This window comes from Scardinius erythrophthalmus (genome assembly GCF_964197995.2).
Source record: "Scardinius erythrophthalmus genome assembly, chromosome: 8".
Classification (NCBI taxonomy): domain Eukaryota; kingdom Metazoa; phylum Chordata; class Actinopteri; order Cypriniformes; family Leuciscidae; genus Scardinius; species Scardinius erythrophthalmus.
In genome coordinates this window covers 41,044,362-41,065,759 of record NC_138228.1, presented here as the reverse complement: position 1 = coordinate 41,065,759, position 21,398 = coordinate 41,044,362, and the positions used below count along the sequence as shown (strand labels likewise).

General features: G+C 37.8%; 1 protein-coding gene across 1 annotated transcript in view; it reads left to right on the top strand.

The window, feature by feature from the left end:
- Positions 1–21,398, top strand: part of cntn5 (contactin 5) — a 342,737-nt gene that overhangs the window by 206,391 nt on the left and 114,948 nt on the right. Inside the window, exons 4-5 of the mRNA XM_081371769.1 lie at positions 8,701–8,824; positions 9,547–9,722. Of these exons, the coding sequence (XP_081227895.1) occupies positions 8,701–8,824; positions 9,547–9,722 (300 nt within the window). The remainder of the gene's footprint in view (positions 1–8,700; positions 8,825–9,546; positions 9,723–21,398) is intronic.

Below are 21,398 nucleotides of genomic sequence, written 5' to 3'. Positions count from 1 at the left end.
TATTTGCTAAACCCCTGTTACTGTCCTCGCATAAACTGTCAGGACTTGGTTTTCTTTCTGTTCTAAGATAACACACCACAGTTTGCTCATTATAATTACAGTGTGGGCCAGTGGAGAGACCTTGTTTGAGGTGATACCTGAACAGTCTGCACCTGCTCAAACCGAGCTGTACAATAGAAGAGAGTAGACCGTGGCACTTTACTATAATTGCTAGACATATACAAAGGCTCCATGATGTGCACTCAAACATGTCATAGCCTATCTGTGAAATTGTGTACTGCCACGAGCACTCCCTGTTTAATAGTGAGAGAACGAACGGTTGATTAAACTCTCAAAGGCATCCGCTAGGCAGGAAATCTGACGCCTCTGGCGAGGTTTTTCTCGCTTGAAGAAATGGCCCTTGTTATTGAGGATTTTGTTTAATTTGAAAGGATGCTTTTGATGGTTGGTCATCTCTGTGTCACACAACCAGAAGAACTGTAAGAGAAAGATAAGAAAGTTAAACTGCAATGGTTTCCTGCATCCTACGGTCTTGTCCCCTCCCAAACACACTTATTTTTGATTAATAGAAAGAAAAGTCTTCCATGCCTATTTGTTTTAAAGAAATAGTTCAACCAAAAATTAAAGCTCAGTCATCATTGTGCCAAATCTGTATGATGTTCTTTCTTCTGTGGAAAAGAAAAGGAAAAATGTAGCAATCAAATTGGAATTAGGGAATCATACGACTACATAAGGTATATTACAAGTGTTCTGAAGCCATGTTTTTTTTTTTTTTTTTTTTTTAAGGTCATACAGGTTTGTAATGGCATGAGGTTGATTCAAGAAGACCTCTTGTGTGTTGTTTTGTTTTTTTTTTACATTGTTTTTTTTCTGAAACTCATGATTATGTTAAGGGCACGTTTCTGAAACATGCTTGACTCGGTTGACCAATCACAACACACTGTTCCATTTGACCAATCAGGGCACATTGAGCTTTTCAGAAGGAAAGCAAGTTACAGACAGACTGGGAAGAGAAGTGCTGCAACAATGTAAAATATGTGAAAAATAAGCATGAAAAGCTATTCTAGTACACCATAAAAACAAAATCAAGACTTTGTAAAAGGGGATCACATGGCCTCTTTAAATGATGACTGTCTTTTTATTGTTAAAGAACTGAAACTACAGTAGGAAGTTATTTGATGCTTTTTTCCAACAACAAATTACTTCATAGTTTTTCCAAAACATTTCAGGAGAGAGATCACCAGTCCTGTCCTCCAGCTCTGCCATACCTCAGATTAATGTATATTTCCAAAGAGTGTTTTATTTCCCACTAGAGACCCAGTCTGCTGACAGGAGACTGCACAGATTACTGTTTCCTCTCTTCCCGAGGAACAAAGGCCTTTTCCAGCCACTTGATAATTTCTAAATTGTGAGAAATATCATACTGTCTCAGCTTCCAAAACTTGGTTAAAGGCCTGTATTTCTGTTAGATTGTGGTGTTGAGCTAGTAACAAAAATGTTTTTTTAGACATGGTAGTACTGTGGTATTATTTGAAGTACATGAATGAATTTCTGCATCATTGTATATATCAATGTGCCCAATGGTATTATAATATGATACACTGTAAATGATGATATGATCAATAAGTCATGGCAACATATGTTTTTCCATTGCTTTAACAAATCAAAATACTTTTTATCGGTTTAAAGTTATACAGGATTTAAAAAAAGGGTTGAATTGACTTCTACAGCCAATTTGATTATACTTTAAAAAGTGAGGCAGCAACTAAACTTAACATTTAAGTTGAATTAGGTAAAATAAACTGTAAATGGATTTTTATTTCTTTTTATGTTTATGATAATTATTCAATACGACTGACCGGAGAACATGACACTGACCGTAAGAGATGTAGTTAAATTTAGTGGAGCTGTTTTACACTGCACAGACACTTCAACTGAGCTGTAAATATACTGAATGTTTACATAGACATACAGATGAGGCATAAATGGGTAGCACTTTATTTTATAGTCATGTTGCAAATGTACATACTATGTACTTATTATTGCAATTACAATAACTGGGCTATGTAACCCCTCCACCCAGGTGCTACTCGCCCCACTCTGTGCGGGCCTCGAACCTGAGTCCCCGGCGTGAGAGTCAGGCGCTCTAACAAGGGGGCTAAAGACTGCAGCCTCTACTGTCTATTGAGATCAGAGGAGTGAGGTTTACCCGCACAGCGTCTGCTAGCTGGCCTCCGTTACACTCACCCCCTAAACCTCACTCCCATCCGGGTCATGGCACCAATGTAACCCCTCCACCTGGGTCCTACTCGTCTCGCTCTGTGCGGGCCTCTCGTCTCCGGCGTGAGAGTCAGGCGCTTTAACAAGGAGGCTAAACACTGCAGCCTCTAGAGTCTGTCGCTTGATCAGAGGAGTGAGGTTTACTCGCACAGCGTCTACTAGCTGGCCTCCATTACACTCACCCCCCTAAACCTCACTCCCATCCGGGTCATGGCACCAATGTAACCCCTCCACCTGGGTCCTACTCGTCTCGCTCTGTGCGGGCCTCGAACCCTGGTCTCTGGTGTGAGAGTTAGGCACTCTAACAAGGAGGCTAAACACTGCAGCCTCTAGCGTCTGTCGCTAGATCAGAGGAGTGAGGTTTACTCGCACAGCGTCTACTAGCTGGCCTCCGTTACAGTTATAACTAGGTACTAACCCTAAACCTAACCTTCACCCATGTAGTTGCCGTATATTACCAGCACTTCCTTGGGTAAGTACACTGTAAGTACACGTTCTGTAAAATAAAGTGTAACCCAAATGTTGATTCACAAACAACTCACATGCTGATTGTCATGATAAAGCCAATGTAGTCTGAGCGTTTAACAGGTCAACTGCTTCTGTGATCTAAAGGAAAGATTTATCTTCTTATAATTGTAACCTTGTAATTGTATCACCAAATGTCTTTAAAGTTTCCTGCAGTTGTTAAATGTCTGAAGCAGTTATGAAATGTAGTTACACTAGCAGTAAAAAGCATTGTGCCTGAGGGTTGGCAAATACACAGAGAGACTGAATTCATTGTGCTGGGTGATGGCTTGAATCGTCAGAGAAAGGGCAAGATATATACAGTATGAACACAGATGGTGAGGTGGTAATGCAGCGATGAGGTACAATATTTAGCTAGAATTACAAATACTGATATAACCACATCACATCCCAAAATGTGAGATCTGTGTGTCGCTTTGTGTATGTTAACTACCAATAATCGGTGGTGGGGGGTTGCTGTCCTCTGAGTGCTTCCAAAACAGTGTTAACCCCCCAGAGGCATGGACTTTACAAGTCCCCTAAAGGTGTATACTATCTGGCGTTAGCAGCAGATCCTTCATTAGTAATAATAAAGTTTATTTATATAGCACCTTTCACAGACAAGGAAGGGTCATAAAGTGCTTAAAAGATGTGTCTTCAAGTGTTTTTCAAAAGATTCCACAGAAACCATAGTTCTCAATGCTAAAGGGAGAGAATTCCAGAGCCTTGGAGCCACAACACAGAAAGCACAGTCACCTCTGTCTTAAGATGTATTCTGGTAATAGTAATCTGGTAAGTTCTTGGTCTGAAAACCTTAGAGACCGATTAGGGGTGTGTGTATATAATAGATCCTGGATGTAAGAGGGTGCTTGACCATGCAAGGCTCTTTAAGTAAGTAAGGCTCTTTAAGTCCTGTAGGTTGCGAGGTGGAGCCACCATGGATCGAACTTGTTGGTATAGCACATCCCACAGATGCTCAATTGGATTGAGATCTGGAGAATTTGGAGGCCAGGGCAACACCTTGAACTCTTCATCATGTTCCTTCAACCATGGCAGGGTACATTATCCTGCTGAAAGAGGCCACTTCCACCAGGGAACACCATTGTCATGAAGGGATGTACCTGATCTGTAACAATGTTTAGGTAGTTGGCACGTGTAAAATGTGCGTCCACATGAATGACTGCACCCAGTGTTTCCCCTTGTCGTCATCCCACAGTGCATCCTGGTGCCATCACTTCCCCAGTTAAACAGCACACTCATACATCCATGAGATGTAAAAGAAAACAGGACTCATCGAACCAGCCGACCTTCTTCCAATGCTCCAAGGTCCAGTTCGGACACTTTCGGTGGTGGACAGGGGTCATGATAGGGAGTCTTGATTGGTCTGTGGCAATGCAGCAGAGTGCAATGCACTGTGTGTTGTGACATTCCTCACGTGAATAGAAATATAACTCCTTTTTAACTTGACTTCTTTCAAAATCATTAAAAAAAACATACTTATCCCAAACTTTTGAATGGAAATGCAAGTGTATTTATAATTCATATTGATGTGCGTGTGTGTAATGCCTTTATGTCAGACATGACTTCCTCTAGCTACAAAAACATGTCACATTGTATTCATGCAAAAATCCCTTATTATTGTAGTGTCTGAGACATTTGTGTTTCTCTGTCAGAGAATGATCCCCAATTACACAAAGCTTGTCCAAGCTACACAGATCTGTAAATAATTCACAGAGAATGACTGGTGACTAGAGGTGTTGAGGAGACGGAAGCGAGCCAAGGAGCATATGGGCCGAGTAGGAGTGTTTGTGCGGGGGAGCGCTCTTTAATCTCAAAGGCCCACAGTCAGCCGAGAGGCAACCAGAGGACGAGTGTTAGTGAATCAAGTACTGCTTTATATAAAGATACTCTATTGTTGTCTGCACAGATGCACTGAAAACACAGCTGACTACCAAATTGGTCGAATTCAGTTTTGCACTTAGCAGCATGGACTAAATGAGGGTCTCTTCTCTCACAATGTTTAGGGTTCGTTTTGAAGGTAGATGTGAAATCATATTGTATTGTTTAAAGTCACATACATGTTGGATGTTTTTAACTTCCAAAAAAAAACAACAAAAAAAAAAACATTACCAACAAAAAAAATGGTGTGTCCTGTACACTGTAATAACTCTTGTATTTTATTTCAACACCCATGTGTGTGTGTGTGTGTAACTGAAGACATCATAACTGAGCCATCATTTATGTGCCATGGACACAATACATAAAATCATGTGTCTGAAATAGATAGGTGTGTTACTTTCTAAGCGATCAGACTTTGAATAATAGTAAGTTAGAAAGAAAACAATTGAAAAAGAAAGAAACTAGTCTTACTTTACTTACTAAGTCAGATTATAACAAACATTACTGGAGAGCGTTTTACAAGAAAATACTATTTCAGTCTTTCTAAAACTTCAAAATGTCAGATTGTTAGTTAGAAATTAGTTCAGTTGCTTGCAGTTTCTTTATAATTACTTGTGACATTTACTGGCAATTTCAAAACAGTGAAAATTGTTTAAAAAAGTAAAACCTACCTACATTTTTTATTTCAGTTCAGTTTTTTAGTGAACAGTTCTTAAAATAACCATAATTTTCTTAGTGTGAAGAACATTGTAATAATCTGATTATGTTCCACTATATAGACTTTTGTGCAATGGAAAGGTTCCATGAATGTTAAAGGTTCTTCATGGATTCATAGATGCCTATAAAGCACCTTTAATTTTAAGAGTGCAGAGACTAAAATATCATAGAGGCTTGGGGATGGATTTGTTTCACCTGGGCCAGTTCGTAACCACCCAGAACACCCTAGCAGATATAGCAACAGCATGACAAACACCACAACACATTGCAAAAAAATGGTAACCTGGAATTTGTTACTTTAAATAGTTATTTCTACCTAACTTAGTTCATATAATGTAGTTCTGGTGGTATATATTAATGAATGTATTTAGGTTGATTCAGCTATATTAAATAATATATTTACTTGATTAAAGTCACTTGGGCTTTTACCTGTATTGTAGGCTATGTTGTTTACACTGAATTCAATGCTAGGCTCGTAGCAAATGTATTCCCTCTCTTCGGATCTGATATCTTCTCTCTTGTGGGGATATGACACTTTTTCTGGTCAATATGCTAACAGACTGTGATGTATAAGAAATGTGTTTTTTGTCCTGGCAATGATGCAGGTTGTACTGGACACCTTCAAGAGTTGTGTAAAGCGCCTGGCTACACAAACCGCAGATATGAGGCTGGTGGGCTGACACCTGTGCAGAGAGCAGCTCGAGACAGTGGCGATGTTGCAGCCTGTACACACTGGGATTTATTATGCATGCAGCACAGAGCATAAATAATAGAGCCAGAGCTTAGATAGCTCACTCCCAAGCCACTGCAAATGACTAGGTTATGTGTGAACTCTGTGCCCACAGGTCCTTAATCTCTTCTATATCTCTGTTGTCTAATTCTGTTCCTGCTCAAAAACATTTGCCAGATTTAGCCATTGCATAGCGGATGTTGAACAGGGGGCGGAGAGCCGTTCATGCAGCCCTGATAATTTCATGAACTGCTTTATCCTTACAAAAAAAGTACTGTGGTGGTACTGTGGTACACTCATTGTACTACCATGATACTATGATATATACCATGATACTGAATGATATTCATATGCATGTAGCTTAGCATTTACGTGTCACTTAGAACAATACCACAGACCTAGCAAACCTCAGTATTGGTAAATGTCCCAAAAACATAGTCTTGTGATGATGATGTGTGCAAAAATATGGTACAGCCAATATATGTGTAAGAAATGGTATGGTATGTCCAAAAACAATTGTTAATATGGTTCATGTAAAAAAAAAAATAAAAAATTAGTACATGTCCAAAAAAACATTAGTTAGTGCATGTATTAGCATGATACCTTTTTTTTAAAGTATCAGTATGACCAAAACTATTTTGGTCATACCGTACCAAACGTACATATATTACAAGTTGCCCAATTCGAACTCATATGATTGACCTACCCCTGACCCTGCCCCTAAACCTACCCATCACTGGGGTTTAGACAAATCGTACGAATTTGTACGAATTGGTCGTGAGATAGCGTTGGTTTGACACATATTCAAACAAACAAGCAAACAAAAAACACTGTATTAGCAAAAATAATAATATAATATCCAAAAATATTGTATTAGCATGGTATACTGCATGTCCAAAAAACATGGTAGGTATTGGCATAATAAATATCCAAGCAAAGCATATACTATATCAAAGCATGCATTGTACATGTCCCATGTGTATGTTATACAATTTGAGATTTAATATTGGTCCCAGTGTTCAGCATAAACTCACTGAGCACCGACGGAGCAGATCTCCTGAGTGTTACTAATTGGAAGGACTCTCAGTTATTCTACTGAGATATGTTATCGAGTTCACCCTGGGGGCTGAATATATGAGACGGTTAACAGGATTTCTAATGTGGACCGTCTGCCGTGTAGATCCAACTGGTAGAATGAGCTAAAACTCTTTTGCATTGTTAAAACATCATTTTGTGTCCGACATACATCATTTTGTGTCCGACATACATAGCCTATATATAGACCACATATCCAAATTCATTACCCTACATACTGTGTAAAGTATTTACTGTGTAAATACTGTATGTAGTACACATCAACACTATATGGCATCATTTCCATAGGGAAGCATGGTTTTCATTTTCTTCATTTGAGGGCATGTCAATTAAAAATCCAAGGGGTAAGCAAATTGATTTATTATTGTAAAAGCGTTGATGGCATATTAGTTTGTATGCATTTTTTTTTTTTTTTTTTTTTTTGAGGAATAGCAATAAAGTTTGCCAAATATGTGACTAAAAGACTACGTTTCCCATCATTCTCTGTGGTAGCCTAATCATAATAAAACACATAGATTAAAGCATCATTTACACCCTTAAATACTCACTCTTTTTTCTTTTTTCTTTTTTTTTCTTTTTGTTGTTGTTGTTGTTGTTGTACTGGCTAGTCTTTGTCGGGAAGATACAAAGAAAGAAAGAAATATGAACTTGCCCAGCAAGTTATGATTATACAGCTGCAATTTTATTTTGAGTTAATAAGATTTCTGAACTCATAAGCTGGAACTTCCCAGGAGGACTTGAAGGCAGCAGAAGTGTCTTTCTCAAGGAGACAGCAGAGCAAAACCTTGCAGGGTTTGAACCCACGGACTACTTGCATATTTTGTCCTTGTATTATGTATGATCTGGGTTCTGGGTTCCGCTCCCCAGCTCCGCGAAGCAAGAGAGAGTGGCTGACCAAAGATGGTCCACATGTAGGCCTATCCTATGATCAGCCAATCAGTCATTCAAGTGCTTTCAAACCATTCAAGTGCAATAAGACTCAAAAGAGAACTCAATTCGGTACTGGCGCTGCATGTCAATACTGAATTGACTTCTCTTCACTCTCAGAAAAAAAGGTACAAAAGCTGTCACTGCGGCGGTACCTTTTCAAAAGGTACACCTTTGTACCTAAAGAGTGCAAATTAGTCCCTCAAAGGTACATATTGGTACCAAAAGTGTACATATTAGAACCTTTTGAAGGGTACTGTCCCAGTGACAGCTTTTGTACCTTTTTTTCTGAGAGTGTTTTGTGTCTTATTGTGCTTCATCGAACACAATAAAAAAAAAAAAATCCTGTTATTGACGAGTATCATTGTAAGCAAAATGAGTTTAACTCATTTTGCTTACAATGAGACTTAAAATAAAATAAAGATTTGGGGAAAAAAAATGTATGTGTGTCATACAGGTTATGTATTAATATTATTATTGTATTATATATTTTGTTTATGCATGAAATAAAACTGCATTTTTGCCTTTCTTCTTCCATCTTACCCCAGAGAGCGAGGAGTTTGGTCCAGTGTTCATTCAAGAGCCAGATGATGCAATCTTCTCCCTGGATTCAGATGATAAGAAAGTGATAATGAATTGTGAAGCCAGAGGAAACCCTGTTCCGACCTACAGGTACGGTTTACTAATTTCATTATCATGGATAAGGTTTTATTAAATGGATAATAAATGACATTTAATTTCTCTGGAGCTTTACTGTGAATCCTTATTATCCTGTCTAAGTGGCATTTCTGTTAGACTAATGCTAATGATGCAAATATTGGACTTTCCTCATGTGGATTCCTAGTCAGAATTGATATAATGTGCTAGAATCATCATATTACTCAGTACTCTCCAAGCATGTGCTACAGTCTCACAGAAGTTCTAACCTTTAGGAAACAGACAGCAATTCATCAATGAATCTGTTTACCGCCTGGAAGATTTGCTGAAAGTCTATAGGCCTATGCATAAATTAATAAATACAGGTGTTAGCGAGGTTGTATGATCCACTCTTTACTGAGTTCTCAGACACTGAAGTTCTGGGTCGTAATTTAGATCGATGTTCATGCCTAAGATATAAAAAGACACATCAGGTTGTATGCTACCTGATCAGCTCCTCCTTCTGCTATAATGTGATGTCTATATTCCATCAACAGAAAGAGTCCCAAATATACATATCATTTTTCAAGGAAAATGTTGCATACATTACACAATCAGTAAAAGTGCTAAAGTAGAAGCATTTTCTTCATAGTGGTCAATGAATTAGTTACCTCAGTGTATAAATCTTAATTTATTTGTTTATCCCTCAGAATCTAATAATTGATTCTGTTTTTCTAATTGAGTCATTGCTTTTGCAGTTGGCTGATCAACGGAACAAATGTGGACGCTGAAGCAGATTTCCGCTACAGTTTGATTGATGGGAACTTAATAATACACAATGCGAGTGAGGCTATTGATTTTGGAAGATACCAGTGCAGAGTTGAAAACAGCATTGGCATCGTCCTGAGTCGAGATGCCCTCCTGCAGTTTGCCTGTGAGTAATTGAATACATTTAAATGCTGGTATTCAGTGTTATTTTAGCATGGATATACTTTTATATTGATTTTATTGATATTAATAGGTTTTTTTTATATATATATATGTTTTCATTTTCATTTTATTTAAAGTTTTAATCATTTTGTTGTGTTTTTTCTTTTTCATATGAATTTTATGAATTTGTATTGCAGTGTTAGAATTTTTAGTACATAATGTCAAATTAAAATTTGATGTTGCTTTGGCAACTAGCTAAAATGTGCATTTTGAAAATAATTGTATTTGATATTTGATATTATATTTAATTTCTGTTAACATTTATTCAAGTAATTGTAAATTATTTATGGGTTTTTTTATGGCTCTAGTTTTAGTTAACTATAATAGCCCTGCTGAAATTATTTGGGCTGATTTAAATAGAGCCAACTCTTTCCATCTATTTGATTCAGCATTGATCTGGTGTGCGTTTCCCGTACAAAGATGTACTGTAACTCAATTCTTAACCACCAAAGTACAAAGCAGCGTTGTGGAAACATTAGGCATTATGTGTAAAGTTTATTTGTATTTCTATATTTCATATTGATATTATGCCCAAACGGCATACCCAAATGCCCACCCTAAGATTGCTTCCTACTAATGTAACTGATTAAAAGTAAATGCAGTTAAAGGTATTCCCATGATGTTTTGTTCCTTTCCTTAAAATGTAGCCCCAAAGTTGTCTCCATTACATGGGAAAGTGCCCTTAACGCTTTGCTTCATGAAACAAGAGCAAAAAACACATTTCTTTCCCTAGTAATCCCTTGGCTTCCCTCCAAAATATCATCACAAGCCACGGAAGCATGCAGTGTGGAGCTAGGGGCGCAATTGCTTGCTGGAAAACACATTGTTAGTTTTGCTTACAGTTTCCCCAAGAGCGATGGCCATAATAGCCTTATTGGTGTACCCGACGGGATTGTGTACTTCACTATTCACTGCCCATGGTGTTTTTTGTAGAAAAACGAACACTTAGTGTATGTGTGATGTAACATTCTTACGGGCAGTAAATGTATTATAGCTCTGGTTAGGAAGCCTGTTTTTCGCTTCACAAACAGTAACATTGAAGAGGTGTTCGCTCGTGTTCTCTCTCCTACATGAAGAATGGATTCCGCCTTGCATTTTCTGCTCTCTCTCCATCAAAAAGAACACTGCAAACAAGATCCTAAAGTCATCCGGTCTTTTCTTAGAGTCTCCATATTTGCTGCCAGCCCGCATGAACACACTGTTCTGTTCGTTTTGTTTTTTCGTTTTGTTTTTTTTCTGTCGTCCTTGTCCGTCGCTTGGCTATAACCTTGCTCCACTCATTGTGTGCCCATTCTGAAGGCCTGTCCGAGAGACAAAGGAAAGCTCCTGGCAGCAGACATTGGGATGCAGAGCTTTTCCCAGGCCTCCACATAACAAATGGCCACCATTCATCACCCTGTTGGACACCCAAGGATCTTTCACTCTTATTGGCAGGGGGCGATCTCATGAGTCTGTCATGGTGCTGCGTCCATGCGCAATGAGGTTACGATAAAATGAATTAACCTTTATTGCACCTTGCCACCAAAGCCAACGTAAAATGCTGTTCACAATCTATTTTACTTCCACTCGCTTATGTATTAGCGAGTGAAACGGTACATTCAATGAGAAAAATGTAGGGTCTGACTTGATTTTCTTCAATGACAATTGATTGGATCGTCAAAAATAAAAAGGCATATTTTGGAATAACTGATGAATCATGCAGAAAATGCAAACAAGTCACTTTTATTCATGATGACTAAGACGATTTTCTCACTCTTTGTTGAGGATTACAAAGATTTGTTTTTCATGTATAGCAATATTTTAGTTGGTTATCAGTTTGTATGTAGTTTATCAGATAGTTTCAGTACTGCCAAAGAGTGGAGTGTATGGAGTGCATTTCCCAAAAGCATTGTTAGTTAACTACAGTTTAAAGTTCTGTCAATATTAACATAGCTAAAAGATTTGGTGTTTCCCGAAATCATATTCGATCTGTTGTTAGAAGCATCATTTCTTCTTAGTATGACATGTAGACTTAAAAAGTTAAAAGCAAAATAAGCAGTACACAGGAACCATCTGGAAATGAAGAAAAACAACAGAGGTCAAAATGATTTAAGTATTCATCTGATATTGTGTTCATTATTTACAGCAATTATCTGGGTTGAATCAATGAATTAGCATCACTCACTCACCGGCTGCATGACGTCAAGGGTTCTAACCAATGTGGTACGAATGACGGATGTGCGACAAAGTTCCTACACTTTTGTAAAACAGCCACGTTAGCTAGTTAGTTTCTCCAACAATGCATCATGCCATTGTAGTTAAGTAGCATATTACGTCCTTATTTGGGAAACACACCCCATGTCAGGATTCACTCTGAATCTTTTAGACTTTCTCTTAGACATTTAAGAACAGAGCAATCTGAAGTGCACTTAAAAGCCGCAAGAGCTGATTTCTGCTGGCAGCTACTGCTGTGCAATTTCAAAATGATTAAAGGAAATGATTCCCTGTGTGGAGTGCATTGGTTAAGGTCTCAGTTCATGAAATGCAAACAGCTTTATTGGCCAGCCAGCGGTAGGGGAACATTTAGCTCGGATCTTTTTGTTTGCTGTCTTTGATTGGATTGGAAGCCAGGCATGAGTTTCCCAGAGATGGTCAACTGGGCCGTTTGGAGAGGGGCCTTGTCTTTGAGCCTGGCCATGGATGTCACAACCCTCTCTTGGTAAGAGACCTATCACAACTCTTGCCAGGGAAACCGGTTGGTGTGCACAGAGTATCCACAGCTCCCCTGGAGATTCAGAAATGTATTTTTATTAAAGAAAGAGGGAGAGAAAGACAGAAAAACACTAGTCTGTATTCCTCTCACAATTGTACCCCCAAAGCATTCCCTGTTGGGCCTTTTTTTTCTGTCTTTTTGTTTTGAGAAGCAGAACTCCCTGGTTCAAGTTAGTTATCAGACCACGCTTTGAAGGCTGCAGGCAGAGGGAGTGTCTCTGATCTCACTCCCTTCTGAGATCCAGCCTTCTCTCAGCAGACCCCTCCAAAGTGGAAGAATGTGACTTAGGTATCACGGCTTGAAAGAGTAAGCCTTTGGATATGTACATAGGGCGGGTCTGTTCAGAACTCCACTCTGTTTGACCACAGAAAGCAGAGCCATCAGGAACTGGATTCTCTTGAACTAGAAAGAGTCTAAATTTGAGGGAGTTAGGCCTGTGCTTTCTATCCGAAGGCCCTGATGCCATAGTAGCTCCGGAGCACCCTTCACAATTGCATCACACTAGGTATCGCAGACCTGTAGACTTGACGGGGTAGCCTCAAAGCCCACAAAATTGCAAGAACACAAATCCATTTGGGACAAAGTTACATTTGATTATGATACAACTGACCAGAGATGAAAATGTATGAAAATGCTATTTCACGATTAGAGTGATCAAAATGATTGCGGTTATCAATGTTATCACAGTATTATTAAAATGTACTGAAAATTTTCATAAAGTACTGATACACACACCGAAAACCAACAAACAACAAAGGAAATTATCAGCACTATCAGCCACGGCACTAGGACACTCTACTTGGTCCGGGGGTGCATTTATATTTCTTTGGGGAGCCAGCATCCGAAATGAAATTGTGTTCCACTTAGGTTGGTGGTTGGGTCCCTCTCAGCTGAAATCACGTTCAGATGTTGGGGTAAACATTAAAATAATAATATTAACAGATGACTTACAGCATAAAGTGTTATTTACCAGCATGTATTAATATGTACTACATCTTCAAATAAAGTTTTTTACCAAAAAAGTTTTATAAATAAACCTCATTTAAACCATTTTTAAGAGAAGGGCTGATTAAAAATCATTATTAAGTATTTTGTCTGGTCTGTGAATAATTCTAGATACCTTGTTTTTTAGAATTTATTTTAGAGCAACCTGTTAAAATGTACAACAGTACATAAAAATTCAGTAAATGTATTAACCTGCGATGATGTCATTTGTTTTGATTTTAGTTGACTTGAGTAACTTGAGCTCTGAGCAGAAATGAACTTGAGCATTTCCTGTAAACCTAATCACTGCTGTTAACTTTACCTAAAAATACATTCAGTCCCATTCATTAATTGCTTCACTGTGTGTGGCACAGTTGCGCATGTTTTGACATTTCTGACGGAAAATGAATCACTGATGGATTAATTTTGAATCACTAATGGATTGTAAATTGGCAAGTTGGATGAAGGGGAAAAGGGGAATGTTCTAGACAGTAAATGGTGAGAATGCTCTTCATAAATATATATGGAATGGAACAGATAATGGAATAGAATGGGACCTTGAGTTTATTTATATAAAAAAAAAAAATAAAAAAAAAATCTAACCCTACTTACTTATTCTGAGTCTGGTACGGCAATATGGCCATATTTAAACTGTATGCACTTTTACTGAGGTTATACCTATTTGGTCATGAACATCCCAAGTGTACTTATCATCCAAGATACACTAGACTTTGCTGAAGCTTTAATCACAGTATACAGTACATACATTATTACAATATTGAGTTACGTTATAAAAATAATTAATTAATTAATAACTTTTTTTAATAACAAAAAGAACTCATTAAACAATACAATTGTTTAAGTTGTAAAGAAGACAAGTATACAGAACAATCATAAAGAATCAGAACATTTTCAACCAACATTGCTAGGCTGTTATGTTTCAATCCAAATAAAAATGTGAAAAGGTGTATGTGTAAATAAATGTTTGTATAACATTTTTTTGTATTTAGTGTTATTTGACAAACACCACCTGTTCTAAAAATTGAAACCATTCATGTAATAAAGTTTCTAGAAGTATTCACAATAACAAAACAGTGTATGTTCATTACCACATACTTGCAAAGTTACTTAGAGTCAGTAGAATGTCGGTTTGAGGATCATCACAATAAACAGTTAGCAGATATTTAGCAGTCTACTAATACTTTAATGAGAGTTAGATGATATGTAATTGCAGAGTTACTTACAGTCAAAAGAATGTTTAAAGGGGACCATTAAAATAAAGTGTTAACCAGTTTTTATATTTTCATATCGCACGTGAATACTAGACTTTATGTTGCCTTGTGTAAAAAGTACACACCCAATCGAATGGCAGTCCGATCAATAAAGATGCATGAAGCTTAAATACCCCTTAAAAAGGTCATGTATTGTCTTAGACTGCCACACAATTATTGAAATGAGTGCATCAGTTCTTGCAGATTCTTATCTTATCTCCCATTCTCCCTTATAGTTGAGAACAGATGAATATCGATTTTTCCCTACAAAGGTCTCATTTTACCATGCAAGATGAAGGGTCAGGAAAATACGAGATGGAAAAGAAGAAAGAAACCCAGTCAACAGATTTTTATCTTTTCTATCCCAACTTCTATCAAAGGGGTCCATTATCTTTATGTGGCCCTTTTTTTATGACGCTCATCACGAGAATCCATTGCGTAGTTTTCCTGTAAATGATGCCAATTTTAGCAGTACCGGCTGCCCTCATAATTTACCACCCGTTACATTTGCGAGCAAAGAAAGAAAAAAAAAATCACGTGTCGCCCCACTCTCATGTTTCTTGACCCTAGATGTCTAAAGATATGTCATTTGTCACATCTTTTCCTTTGACCATGTAGGAACAACAAAAGAAAATCTATTTTCCCATTTAGACTACAGTGGAGAGCATTGATTAGTTATAATTCATATGTCTAGAGTAAATTGACGAGGGGAAGGGATAACACGCTGATATGGAGAACAAGAAGGCAGCAGTGACAGCGCCTGATAAATCAATAATCTGCTCTGTTACAATGGGATTCCAAGCCTCTCCATCCCAGTTCTCTGGTGACAGTTTGTTGGAGGAGATCACTTTTCCAAGGCCATATATTACACAGCTCATACCGATCCTTCTTTCCTGCCATGGCGCCGGGGAGAACCAACAGACGTATTCTGCATTCCAACAGCACGGCCTGTCAGCCGCCCGCTTCACATAAATAAGACATACACTATTGAATTGCTCTCTCTTAAACTTTCTTTCTGTCTTTCTACAGTCCCAGAGAGGTGTCTTTTTGCACCAAATGCTTGCGTTTTTCTTCTCTTTTTTTTGCTGCCTCCTGTAGGTTTGAGTATTAAACACAGGTGTTGCGACTGTTGATGGCTCTTTGTGCTTTAGCTGGAGTGGAGCAATGCAAGCAATACCTGTTGATCACAAACAAACTGGAATGGAGTTCAACCGATAATGGATTTTGATATCGACAACTAAGGTTGAAAATCTAGCCGACATCTAATTAATTGGCTGATAGAATCTAAAATCATTTATATGAATCTCGACTTAATGAAAATTAGTGCTGAATTGAATGACTTAACCATGATAATGTTTACATTTTTTTAAATAAATTTAATAAAGATTGAGTACATTTTACAAGAAAATACTATTTCAGTCTTTCTACTTTTTATTTGTTTTCTAGCAATTAACCAGCTATTTTTTAGTGAAAATTGTTTCCAAGTAAATCCTACATCTTTACAGTGAAGTCTTGTAGTTTCAAATAGCATGAATAAGCTATATTATATATAGATGTGCCCTCATTTGAACATTATGCTATGTTCATATTTTAGATGTGTTTTTATTTTACTATGTTTCTTTTGCACATAACTATACAGTTAAGTTTGTGAGAACAGAAAAAAAGTTAATTTATTTATTTAGTTTAGATATTTTTGCAGTTAGGGATTGATAATTTGATTGATACGGAAACTCAAAAAGGTAATAGCGACTTTTTTTAATCTCAAATTCTAACATTTTTCTCGCAATAGTGAGTTTATATCTTGCAGTTCTGACTTTATTTCTCACAATTGCAAGTTTATAATAGTACTTAAATTTTTTATCACAATTGTGAGATATCAACTCACAATTATGAGGGGAAAAGTCTGAACTGTAAGTTATAAAAATACAATTCAGAGGACTAAAATCAGAACTGCGAGATATAAACTTGTGACTATGAAAAAAAGAAATATATATATATATATATATATATATATATATATTAGGGTGCATCAAATTTGAATGGGAAATTTTAATTTCAAAATATCAATTTGGCTGGCATTGCATTTTGTTCCAATTAACATAAAAATGACTTTTGCAAAGTTTTGAGGAATTCCATTGAGATTTAGGGGTGCCACCTAACACATGAACTTTGGCGAAATTTCAAAAAATGTGCAATTTTTAGTCTAATTGCCAAAAGGTTGACCTGGAAATGTTGAGTACAGTGAACTTTTATACAGTAACATGTTCTATAGGGTTATCAAAGTAAAAGTTGTTTGTTTGAACCCTTTGGGCAACTTGGGCATTTCTCAGAATTCAACTTTCAAGATTCTCCATTCATTTTTCCTATAGACAAAATGAATGGAGGTCAATGGGACATGTTCACGTGGCATTACCCTGTTAATTTACTGTAACAATTACAATGCTACTCTCAATACACATGAGACATCTACAGTGGGGAGAACAAGTATTTGATACACTTCAGATTTATCAGGTTTTCCCACTTACAAAGCATGTAGAAGTCTGTAATTTTTATCATAGGTACTCTTCAACTGTGAGTGACGGAATCTAAAACAGAAATCCAGAAAATCACATTGTATGATTTTTAAGTAATTAATTTGCATTTTATTGCATGACATAAGTATTTGATACATCAGAAAAGCAGAACTTTGGTACAGAAACCTTTGTTTGCAATTACAGAGATCATACGTTTCCTGTAGTTCTTGACCAGGTTTGCACACACTGCAGGAATTTTGTCCCACTCCTCCATACAGACCTTCTCCAGATCCTTCAGGTATCGGGGCTGTCGTTGGGCAATACAGACTTTCAGCTCCCTCCAAACATTTTGTATTGGGTTCAGGTTTGGAGGCTGGCTAGGCCACTCCAGGACCTTGAGATGCTTCCTACGGAGCCACTCCTTAGTTGCCCTGGCTGTGTGTTTCGGCCCATCTTCAATGCTCTTACTGAGGGAAGGAGGTTGTTGACCAAGATATCGCGATACATGGCCCCATCCATCCTCCCCTCAATACGGTGCAGTCGTCCTGTCCCCTTTGCAGAAAAGCATCCCCAAAGAATGATGTTTCCACCTCCATGCTTCACGGTTGGGATGGTGTTCTTGGGGTTGTACTCATCCTTCTTCTTCCTCCAAACACAGCGAGTGGAGTTTAGACCAAAAAGCTCTATTTCTCTCTCATCAGACCACATGACCTTCTCCCATTCCTCCTCTGGATCATCCAGATGGTCATTGACAAACTTCAGATGGGCCTGGACATGCGCTGGCTTGAGCAGGGGGACCTTGTGTGCGCTGCAGGATTTTAATCCATGACGGCGTAGTGTGTTACTAATGGTTTTCTTTGAGACTGTGGTCCCAGCTCTCTTCAGGTCATTGACCAGGTCCTGCCGTGTAGTTCTGGGCTGATCCCTCACCTTCCTCATGATCATTGATGCCCCACGAGGTGAGATCTTGCATGGTGCCCCAGACCGAGGGAGATTGACCGTCACCTAGAACTTATTCCATTTTCTAATAATTGCGCCCAGCCTAGCATCCCAGCCTAGTGCAGGTCGACAATTTTATCCCTGATGTCCTTACACAGCTCTCTGGTCTTGGCCATTGTGGAGAGGTTGGAGTCTGTTTGATTGAGTGTGTGGATGGGTGTCTTTTATACAGGTTCTGAATTTTTGTTTTAGATTCCTTCTCTCACATTTGAAGTGTACCTATGATAAAAATTACAGACCTCTACATGCTTTGTAAGTGGGAAAACCTGCATAATCGCCAGTGTATCAAATACTTGTTCTCCCCACTGTATACTCCGAATATGTCATTGTCCACTCTAGAATACTGTTGATGTTAAGCTTAATAGTTTAGCTAACATAGATAGCAAACTGTGGTTAGCAAACTGTTGCTAGCTAACGTTAGCTAGATGTAATGAGCACCAAATACCTATAAATATGACTTAAATGACTTATGATAAATAAGTATACAAAGACAAAATTACAGATAATTATGTAATAATACATACCCAACACAGAAAGATCACCTCAAACAGAAAGATAATCTCAGTTTTCTTGAGCTGTAGTATTGTTTACCTCAGATCTCCATTGTGACCATTGAGCACTGTTAAGCACTTTATCCAACGAAACCAGATGTGCGGTGGCACCCCTAAATCATCATGTACTGGAAAAATATTTTGCATGTGTTGTTTCTACATATATTGGAACATTTTTAGCACCCAGCCATATCAAAATTCAAGAATTGTGTTTTTTGATGCACCCTAATATATATATAAATTGTGGGTTACAAACTTGGAATTGCGAGAAATAAAGTATTTTGAGTTGATATCTCACAATTCTGATAAAGTCAAATTTGGGAACTCATAATTTCAAGTTATAAAGTCCAAAATATAAACTCGAAATTACGAAGAAAAAAAAATAATATTTTTTTTATTCCGTGATGGGAACAAGCCTCCATTGATTGGTGACTTGTGCTGCCGTTGTGGCAGTTGAACGGTTGGCAAGATTACCTTCTGCAGGTTGACTGCTATATTACGCAGGAGCATCTGACTGAAAACAGAAAGCAGAAGTGTTTTGGCCAATCAAAAGATTGGCACACTATGAGTTAATTTCCAAAGACGCTATGTGACCAAGTGGAACACAGTGGCCAAACACAAGCTGTTCGTCTTGAATGGCTAAATCTGACTGAAAGGGAAATCCAGACTGCATTCAACAAAGTATGCTGCGCTTCCTTGCGATGCTGGCACAGTGTTGAATGTCTGTGATTATGCATGTCTGTGCATGTCTATTGATGTCAATTGTCATGGTTACACATTGTAATGATGAATAAAAATCCATGCAGAAGCTTCACAATAATTTCTGAGCCAGTATATGTGTTAGCAGCATTGTTAAATCATTTATTTTTCTCTTTTTTTCATACTTCACACAAGAAACTTCAATCTGGAAATGAATAAATTACATGAAATAACATGCACGGTTGAATCATACACAGTAAAATTTAAATCTAGGGGAAAATGAATGCGATCAAATGTTATTTTAATATTTAAAGACTAAATCAAATTAGATTCAAACACAACATTTAAGTTTCTTATTCGGGCAGAAATTCAGAAGACTGAGCAGTTGTTAGTTTTTGGTCCCCACTTTAACTACTGTGAACTTATGTCAAAAAATAAAAATGTTAGGTACAACGTAATTGTTAATATTATATTGCAAAATATTTGCTGCTATTGAGGTGTAATATGAGTAATGTTAGGGACAGGTTTGGTGGTAGTGTGTAGGTTTAAGGGTGGGTTCGGGGGTAAACGAAGGGTCAACAGTGTAATTACATGTAATGTTAATTAATGTAAATCATGACCAGAGACAGATTAATATTACGTCTGCTGTTTAAAACAAATAAAGGACCAAAAGAGGTGAATAGTTATGCGTGAACAGCAGGAAACTCTGTATATGTGTGCTGTGTGCGCATGTCAAAAAATCTATTCCGATTTGAAACTTGTGACATAAACGCGCACATCAACCTGATTACTTTATGTATCGTTCATGTAAACACCGTGTTCGGATTCATCAATCGTATTGATTTCATTCCGACTGAACCAAAAGGTGTCCATGTAAACATAGCTAGTGACAACACTCTTCATCTTCTCTAGCGCAGCTCAGCCAGGCCTCGTCCCCTTTTTTGCATATTCCGTAAATTAGTGCAAATTAGTGACCTTTTGATCGGCTGCCTTTTGTTGAAGAACACTGGGCTTCCAACAGTTTCCAAATGTTTTACTATCTAAGGTTATTTGTCCATTTTATTATCTGCCCACGGGAAAAGTCTTGGTCGTGAAATCAGCAGTTTCAGTTGGACTTTTATTTTGAAATGATGACCTTCATTTGACACCTTGTCCACTTTGCTATGTCTGCCATGGAAAGCACTTATATGGTGAAGTATTTGTTGCAATATTTGTGAAATAAATCTTTTCTTTCCATCAATGCATTTCTTTCACTCTCACTCACAATGTGTTTCTTGTTGAACTGTGAGCTTCATTCTGCAATGCTGTACACATCTATACATCTATATATGTCAGGGCACATGTCAAGGTTGCGCTTTTCAAATCAGACGTTCCACCAGAGAATGTAGCGGTCTGTCAGATGTTATAACAGACAGGGGCAAAGGTCAGCTATTGTTCATTGAAAGTGATTTACCGCACTGTTGTGTCAAAACAGTATTGTTAACCAATTTTAAGACCTGCAGCGTTTGGCACTTTCCCCACCTTTATCGTCAAATGTTCAATATGATTATTCTTTTCAGAGCTGACTGATAAAGGGTAGACGAGAAGATAGGGTTGTGAATGTTGTTTCATGTTTGTGTAAATGATGTTGTTTGGTATGCAGAAACCAACCTCGCTTTGTAGTTCCATACGGGCCACCAGCGTCTGACATTGCTGCTGTGTAAATCTAAAACTGCCTCATTTCAGGCTGAAAGGGGCTAATCAACACCACCCACGACCGGGGCCGATGAAACATCTTGTCTCCTGTCCCACAAGCTAATGTCTTCTGTTCTGTCTCAACCCACAATGAGAGAGAGAGAGAAAGAAAAAAAG